Consider the following 9,431-nt stretch of genomic DNA (forward strand, 5'->3'; position numbering starts at 1 on the left):
GTCTCGTCTATTCTAATATCAGAGTGGGGGAGGGGATTTGTGCGGAGGGCAGTGCTCACATAATGCCTCTTACAAAACTAAAGAATGAAGCACTTCTCCAGCTTGTAAATATCTTTATTACCAAACAAGGTCCAGAGACTTACACAAACATTCAGGAATTAAGGGGTAAAAAGTTTCCATCCAGTGTAAGGAGACACCACGTGCTGTCTGGGCAAAGCAGTCATTGGATCTGCAACAGAAACAAAGACCAAAGCATGAGCAGCCTGCCAAAGTACACAGACATTTCCAGCCCATTCCATTCAAAATGAAAGATGTTTTCCTCGGTCTGGCAATCAATTCATTTTATAAAGTGATGTTATGAGACCAGGATGTGTATGAGAATGAATTTTACTCTCAAGATTTCCATAAAATCTGAAGCATGGGAAAATAGTATTAACCACCATGAAAACCTAATTTGATTTCCCAATTATTCAGTTGTTGATACGAAATTGCAGAATGTAAATATCTGAGGAGCTTACTGTTCTAACAAAACTTTGATTGTGCTTTTTAAAATTAGATTTATTGGATTTTCGTGCTCTAAAACAGTATGAAACAGGCCTTTTATAGTAACCACTTTAAACATAGCCATAACCACACATTGGTTATACCCTAACAATGGTTTTACCCTATCAGCGACCTCGGGAAAGCTATGCACAGTGATTCTGGTTATCTAATCATATAACACAGCATTTATTTCTAACAGCGGCTAAAAGATAATTTTACCTCCCACAAACCAATTACATTGACTCATTCTTTAAGCTTTCTGTACACTAATTGTTTGAACAGCAAGAATTATGTTTAGTACTTCCCATTCTTAGGCAAGTAAAATTAATTGCTGAACATAAAGTATTAAATTGCTTTATTTTCTTTGTGACTTATTTCTCAAGGCAAGAGTTCGTCGATATGTTCTTATTGCTGTAACATTAGAACAAAACCAAACACGAGTTAAAGCGGTCATCAGTTATAATTTCTAATATCCAACGTATTGATAATCATATTTAGTGTTTCCTTAACTAATGTTCTCCATTTTAAAACGCAATCCTGATGATTTGACCATCATGTTTGATTTTTTTTTGCAAAACTTTGATTTTTTTAAAGAACTTATTTTATGTTCTTGTAGTACCAACATGAAAGGCAAAGCTCTCCCAGTCAGTTCCGAATCATATGCATAGTGATATGGATCATTTAAAAGCCACAGATCTGTGTGAAAGTTTTCCTGAGATCATATAACAATTCTCCAGAGTTTTCCAAATACAATTTCGCAGCTGATGTCAACCAGCGCTAAAACGATTCGGCGCCATATTGTTCGATTTTCGACCTCTTGCTGCCCAGAGAGAAAAAAAACAGCTTCCAGCAAAAAAGCCCGAACACATTTTGCTTTTGATGGCGGTCCGCAGAAATGCTTCAATCATTTAGCATTTTTCAGATCTCAACTGAAAAACAGTATTTTACCATCAAGAAAGCAATTTTTGGCACTATTGGTTGTTACTTAATTAATTACATTGTTTTCTATATTCCCCTCTACTTGAAGACTTGTCTGCAGCGCCAAGAATCTTATTTCACTGTTTATATTGGATTCCTTTAAATATGTGTACAGAGAGAGACTGAGTACAAAACAACACCAAAAAATGGAAAATATTTAACTTTATCGCTTCTTAACTCGTAAGCCTTTTTTTTATATTTTCAAAGATCAAAGAGTTTCACAGCTAAAAATAAGTGTCGTTTTAAGATACGCGCACAATGAAAATAATTCCGCAGCTACCAATTCAAAACAAAACCACACGCCATGTTACATACAGCCTTGTCTCACGTCACATTTTAACCAATTATTCCTCGGTCAATGCTCCCGCTGCAACCCTCACACTCAATGAATCACAGTGTGGTGCAGCAAAAATTGCTGCTAATTTTACTGGCCGGATCAGACGTATTTTAAAATTAATTAAAGATCCTAATGTTGGGATCATTTTCTTGCAGTGTTAAGGATAGATTTCTTCTGTTCTGAATGGTTTCAGTATCTCAGCGGCCTGTAAAGGGGCCCGCACTTAAATACTTGCACCCACACATGTCTGGCAAACAAAGGTTTCTAGGCCCCATCGCACGAATTCATTTACACGTCCCACACAACGTTTTAACAGGAGGGATTGCATGCCAAACCAAGGCAATGTTTTATATATTTCCCTTGAAAACATGAAGGGGCTCTAATCTGACTATTCATTTGTAGCCTCACTCAGTTCTCATGAAGTCAGGGATTCATTATTATTATGTGTTTGCGGCTTTTGATTTAAAACTAAATGCATTTCGTCACCCTGCTTTTAAAAAAATGATAAGAAAGGAAGGCCAGCTTCACTTCCTGGCATTTGATATGGGGAAGCAAATTCTTCTGTGTTTGCTTCCAAGCCTTAGCTGTCAAGCCATTTTGTGGGGAAAGATTGATCGTGGCCGCTTTCAGTTCCTCCTAGGGTTCAGCGTTTTATAAAGATTTTTGTTGCAACTTTCAGGCGAGTGACTCTTTCAAATAACTTTTTAAAAATAAATGTCTCCTTTTTACATTGTCACAAGTTTTCTCATGAAGCAGTAGATTTAAAATGAGTTTTCAATAAACTTGCGTAGTTTTAAACAAGTTTTTTGGGATGATAGTAATTTAAAAACAACACCTCAAAAAGGAAACTCTGTCTATAAATAGATAGCGGGATAGATAACTGAATGGATAAATAGATAGCGAGAAAAGTGTTGCAGTAAAATTTTCCAGGATACATAAATAGGTTAAAATGGTTACTCAATAGTTTCTCACTATTTCAAGCCTACCTCAAATTAAAATCCAATACTTACCTGGTTTCAGAAACCTCTTCTCTGCTTTGAAAAACTATAGTAATAGCACTTATATCCATTCGATAATTGGAAAAAGCACATTTTGTGAATTGTGTCCAATGATACAAGCATTTAAAAGGTTTGGAACTTTCCTACAGGCAAATTGCAACTGCCTGGCTGATCTTGTGAAAGTTCTATTTTGTTACAGGCCCTCTTGTCAAAACTTTGAAGATTAATGAGGTACCTTGTTAATTACTCAAGCCGCCAGATTTTAGGTGCAAATCTTCTTCACTTGAATTGCAAAATACTCTGATATAATTGGCAGAATTTTTTTTTTAAATCAACATGCAGCTTTCTTCAAAATAACAAAAAGCATGAGAAGAATTGGTAAAATCTGGAGGTAAATTTAGAATTCTGACAATAAAAATAAAGTGGAATTTTCCTTCACTTTTTTGGATCAATTGCAGAGATAATGATTTCTTTTCATAGACAACAAATTGCTATTGGGCAACGCCAATCATGTGACAACGAATTTGGTCCAATTTCAATCTGGTCCTCAGTTTAATAGAGTCTGTCCCCATACGCCTTGTAATATCAGAGATACAGAATTAAAGCCTGAAAATATTTTTTTTCTCGACCTGCAATATTCATAACTTTCTCCATTCGGGATTAAGAAAGCCATGAATTTCGAATTGGAGCGAGAGATTGGTTTTATTAACAGCCAGCCTTCGCTTGCCGAGTGCCTGACGTCCTTCCCTGCTGTCGCTGATACATTTCAAAGTTCATCAATCAAGAACTCGACGCTTTCACACTCGACACTAATTCCTCCTCCTTTTGAGCAGACCATCCCGAGCCTGAATCCCAGCAGCAACCAGCCGCGGCCAAGTCGAGAAAAGCGGCCTCCAAATGGCTCATTCCCATCTGCTGCCGCGGCCGAGTTTCCATGGATGAAAGAGAAAAAGTCGTCGAAAAAAATCAACGAAACACCTTTGTCATTGTCAGCTCCGGTCCCTGGCTCCTCTCGTACGGTGGAGTCTCCGACAGGTCTGCCCAAAGCCGAGACTTCCTCTGCACGTTTATATTAAGCTATATATTTTTAGAGCAAAATACGTAATTTACAAAACTTTAGTGTGCAGAATCTATACCAATTAGAGCATAGATGACAACGCCTTACAAAGCAGCGTGCTAATCTAGGATTTTATTGCTGTTTGATTTATGAAATGCATTTATAATTGCCTGATGGATCCAGTGCTTTAAAATGTTGATTTATTGTAATATTTTGTTTAATGTTGTTTTAATATGCGATTTATGTTGTCAGAAGTGTTTCGATATATTGTAGATTCTGGTATTTGCATTCTCGGCGGCCATGTTGAACAAACTCTTATAAACTGCAACAACTAGAGGAAGGGCAAGATGCGTTTTGCTGGAAGAATTTGTTAATTTTAATGTTTTAATTAAAGGACAATGTTACTTATTGACCGGTTGCGAGAAAGCAACATTTACAACGCTACTTTTCAATCTTAATTTGTGAAAGGACGGTTTCTGGTCCAACAGAAACTACTGCAGCTTTTTTTTCAATGGGCATGTTAAACATTTACTTTCACTCCTCCTCACGGTCTTTCTCTGTTTCTCTTTCTCTCTTTCTACCCTTTATTGTTAGAAGGCCAGGGTGAACAGGATAACAGCAGCAGCTCCCGGAGATTAAGGACAGCCTACACAAATACGCAGCTCTTGGAACTAGAGAAAGAGTTTCACTTCAACAAATATCTGTGCAGGCCCCGCAGAGTGGAGATCGCGGCCCTACTCGAACTGACCGAGAGGCAAGTTAAAGTCTGGTTCCAAAACCGGCGCATGAAGCACAAGCGGCAAGCACAGTATAAAGAAAATCAAGACGGAGAGGCTAGTTTCTCCAACAGCTCGCTTCCAGAGGACAAAGCCGAAGAGTCATCGCCTTACAGCCAACCTGTCGAAGCATCAGGAACTTACTTAGAATATAAAAACTGCGCTGAACAAGCAAAAAAGCAAAACCAAAACACACTGAGCAAAGAACTCCAAAACCTGCAGGACCTGACTGTGTGCGGCAGCGATGGAAAAGCCAAGAGCCCCTTTTATCTGACGGCCAGTGTTGAAAACGGGTTTACAACAGGCCAGATGTGTAGCTCTGGTCTGGACACTCTCAACTCGGAGTACCTGGATTTGGTCTCCTTGCCAGATTTAAACATGTTTTCTTCGGATTCCTATCTGCCGTTCTCCGATGGATTATCTCCCAGCTTGCAGGATTCCATCGACAGTCCTGTGGATATCCCCGAGGACAGTTTTGATTTTTTCACCAGCGCTCTCTGCACAATAGACTTGCAGCACCTTAATTATCAGTAGCGATTCGCAAGACATAAGGCCCGTGTAGAAATACAGCCATGTTTAAAATTATGCTCATTATTTCCTCTTTTAAATTACAGTAATGTGGGATATTAAAGAAAGGTCTGTGTGATATAGGATTGATCTCACAGTAAATAATTTATCCTTCAGCCTTGACCTGGAGTCTACACGAATTGCAGTCTTTATTGCACAGGTATTTAATTAAATACGGTTTTATTCAGTTGCATTTTCCTAAATTCGTCAAGACGTAAAAAAATGTAGATTCCTCTTGTTTACTATCTCAGGAAAACATATATCGGAATTGTATTTATAGTAAAGCTGTTTTATCCTATAGCTCCCAAAAGGACAACTGTGACGAGTTATTTTATGTTTTAGAGGTAGCCTATTTATTATAAATTCTGAAATAGTGAACTTTAAATTATTTATTGTACATTATTTTCATAGTTTAAATAAAACGACTTAATTCTTTAATGAAACCTCACCGTCTGTGTTTCAAGGTGACTGCTAGTGTGTTTTTTTTCGAGATATATGCACCAAGAATTAAAGCATAAATAGCTCACGCAGAAAATATTCGCTGTATGTTGACAAAAAAAGTAACTCACACATGATTAAAAAAGGAAATCACAATATTTTTAATCTAAGAGAAATAGGCCTACCCTGAATATTTGGATTGGTCATGTTGGATCTATAATGGTAAAACGGCAGGAGTTATTTATCCTAGTTGTTGTGCCATTCCATCGCTTTAAGCAACAAATAGGATGCATAACCAAGTGTTCTAACATCGTTTGGAGCTACTCTCTCCGTAATGTTCTTTGTCAAGGGCATAATGTATATGTTTTTGCATATGGCTCGCTTTATGCTTGAATGTGGCTCAGTGAAATGGGTAGACCAAATGTGTATTGAAAAAGATTTGGAATGTTAATGCCATTTCTGCCTGTGTTGGACCTCCTCTCCCCGCCCCCATCCGTTCCTGTATCAGAGTGATCAACTATTATTCAACCAACGTTCCATCCAGCTGCTGAATTGAAGCGTCCAGCTCCCTGATTCCGTCAATTTCTGGGAGGGGGGAGATGGGGGGGGGGGGGGGGGAACAATAAATCTTCTGATATTATTGCAGTGTAATTCCGTAGAACACTACTTGAAGAATTAATATAAAAATGGCTGAAAGTGGTTAAAGTAGTTATCTCCAACGTGGAGCAAAGAGTACTACAGGCTTCATGGGCAGATTGCTCAACATGCGTTGAGATTTATTTTATTCTATATGATGTCCATTTTAAATTTAGCCTAATGGGTTTTAGGTATCATCGGACCTAAAACAGCTGATCGAAATGTGGAAAACATGAAGTTTATTATAAACACAGATGCCCTGTGGGGGAGGGGCTGAGGGGTTCAATGTTCCCATCCATCCAAACGAATCCGCTTCTTTCCACTAACCATTACTGACTGAAATGATTTAACAACTATCTGATAGTGTGCCTATCTCGTGAAATTTAATCCCGTTGAGTTGGTGCAATGCGCTGTTTTAAATGTCTGGCGTTGTATGTCCTTCCTCTTACAGTTTTTTTCCCCCTCCATGTTACATAGGGTCGTCACAATGTCGCAATGCTGGCTGGTTACCCTTCATATCAAGCATCATTTTTTGTTTTGTGGGGGTGGGGTGAAGGAGGAGAGATTTGGCGGGTGGTTTAACAGCCGGATACCCTTCCTGCCGCGAACCTTCCCAATTCCGCTGGCTTTCCTGCATCAGTGGCTGGGTCTCTCGAATTGTTTGTAGTCAGAGCAAGAACCACGTTTCTCATATTTAATAGCATCGCGATAAAATGAATGGTGAGATAGATCGACAGAGTAAGATGGTGAGGAAATTATAACATAACATCTGGAGAGGCAGAAATTAAAATTTTACACATTGGAGCCAGATGTGCAGCAGAGACAACAAAAGAGGCAGCGGCTAAAATATAGGGTAAGGCAGGAGAAACTGCCCGACGAAGAGAGGGTGCGAGCAGGAAAGCTTCGCGCAACTGGCCAGAAAATAACTAACAACATCGATCATCAGTCCATTTTTTTATTCGCAGTTGTGCTCCCTCCCCCACCCCACCCCGCGCTCTGCCAAGGGAGGTTTATTTACAAGATGTAATTTTTTTTTGCTTAAACTCATATATCAAGCTGCTTTATGAATGAGGGGGTCATCTTGAGAAATCAATCGCAGTGACATAAAAATAAATCATATTACGCATTTGCCTAGTCACGGGTGTTTCCCAAGAAAGGCAGAAATTTGGTAGGGCCTTTGGAAATGCTCCACAGAAAATGCTGCAAATGTCAGAATCACCAGGCCCGCCTTACCAGCCTCAAAATGGCGCCGTGTGGTCTGACACACAAAACATTCTCACCATTTGCTAATATTCTGCAGTATTTTAACTCTGCATATTGTATTCTTTGTTGAATGGTATTTTAAAATCTCAAGTTTTGTTTCGTAATGATTTCAAAATACCTTGAAACACTTACTAAATTAGATCATGTTTTAATTTTTCAGCCCCCCCCCCCACCCCCCTTTGTCCCTCATTTCTTTATTTTATCTTTTCTTACTCTTCGCTTCATCTTTTAGGCACTGTTCCTATTGGAATAACTGGATCTCCTTTTCAAAGCTTCTTGTAGCACAGACTGCATATAACTCTTGTTAATTGATGGGCTTCAATACAATATTCAACAGAAAATGCATATCACACAATAAAACATTCATGCTTAATGACTAGAGGCGGGCAACGTTAATGCTGTTTCTTTAACAAGCTTCATATTTTTCATTATCTGAATAGAAGAATCGTGAGGGACAGTAAAACAGATATAAAGCTGCAGAGACGGGGTAAACAGGAAGGAGGGGAACCAATAAATGGTTTAAAAGGCACATTGAGAAAGGCACAAAAAGTAAGAGAGAAAGTTTGAGATCAGAACGTGCGGGATAACTATAGATACAGAGAAATATACAGAGATGTAAATAAACAGAAACGCAGAGTCAGACACAGTGGTGAGGACAAGCAGAGACATGTTAACAGAGAGGAAGAGAGATAGAGCTACATTGCCTATTAAATGATTCTAAAAACAGATTAAAAAATTGGCTCCCTTGGTCAGAGGAATCCTGCTCATGTGTTTAATGCAGTATGAGGGCGTGGACTCCATTCTAAGGAATTCTAAGATTTAACCTTGTCATAGAGTTATGTGCGCTGCTTTATTCCAATATAAATGCATGACAGTTTAATTGAGTAGAAACTCCTTCAACTTACATGTGCAAACCTTGACGTGGTATCAATACAAATCTCTAACGAGCGCCTCTTTACATAGCATAATGACCAGTAAAACTTGCTGCACGTCCAGGGAACATGCCAGTGACAATTACAAATCAATTCTACGCCCACAGAACAGCCTTAATAAATGGGAACTAACCACTCAATCCGACCTTCCTTAAAGACATAGTGTATCCCTTTTTTCTCCTCCTACTTGTCAATTTCTGATCAATTTCATAAATTTAAAATCAATCGTTCAGACATATTTCTTCATGTACTCTGATTGGCTTAAAAACTGGGAAGTCAATAAACAGATAAGTGAACTATAACTTAAATATTATTTAAGAAACAAATACTGTAATAAATTTAACAATTAAACACTAAATGTCAATAATAAAACGATTATATAAGTCAGAATGACAAATGCCAGGTACTGGATTTGTATATTACCAGCCGCTAAATTAGACCTTTAAAAGCCTTGGGATATAGTGAGTAGTGCTTTAAAGAGGCTGCCTATTTACACAGAAATCTACAAGTCGTGCCTCAGTGAAGGACTACTATAGTCTATCCACATTGAACCGTCCATTGATGCGGCTGAAACATTATAACCTGCAACAAACCACATGGTTTCTCGTTTTTGAAATGTTCTATTCCTTTTGCACACCGTTTCACCTCTCATCGCATATACTAAGAAGTACTAACGACCTTAAGTATACTTTTTGCACATAAGCTATCCCATCAGACCTCAGAAAATGGACAACCACTGCCAGCACACGTCGCTATGGCAACTGAAGTGCGCGAAGCTTTTGCCTGAAAATAATGCTTTACAACAGATTTTCGACAAGACACCAATTTAGCAGTGCAGCATTTCGCTTTTCTCGCTGTTACTTTAATCTTGTCGGCTCTTTAACCCTTTCTTTACCAGGGCCTCAA

General features: G+C 38.5%; 1 protein-coding gene across 2 annotated transcripts; it reads left to right on the top strand.

The window, feature by feature from the left end:
- Nucleotides 1-2,459: 2,459 nt before the first annotated feature.
- On the top strand, nt 2,460-5,826 carry LOC144500784 (homeobox protein Hox-A2-like). 2 transcript variants are annotated; one of them, XM_078224230.1, is made up of 2 exons: nt 2,460-3,891; nt 4,508-5,826. In XM_078224230.1, the coding sequence occupies exons 1-2, from the start codon at nt 3,528-3,530 to the stop codon at nt 5,221-5,223; spliced, it is 1,080 nt and encodes a 359-aa protein (XP_078080356.1). In that variant the 5' UTR covers nt 2,460-3,527; the 3' UTR covers nt 5,224-5,826. The 2 variants fall into 2 exon arrangements, with proteins under 2 accessions (XP_078080356.1, XP_078080357.1); XM_078224231.1 differs by having other exon boundaries at nt 4,511-5,826.
- Nucleotides 5,827-9,431: the final 3,605 nt, after the last annotated feature.

Source organism: Mustelus asterias, chromosome 11, assembly GCF_964213995.1.
Source record: "Mustelus asterias chromosome 11, sMusAst1.hap1.1, whole genome shotgun sequence".
In the NCBI taxonomy this organism is placed as follows: domain Eukaryota; kingdom Metazoa; phylum Chordata; class Chondrichthyes; order Carcharhiniformes; family Triakidae; genus Mustelus; species Mustelus asterias.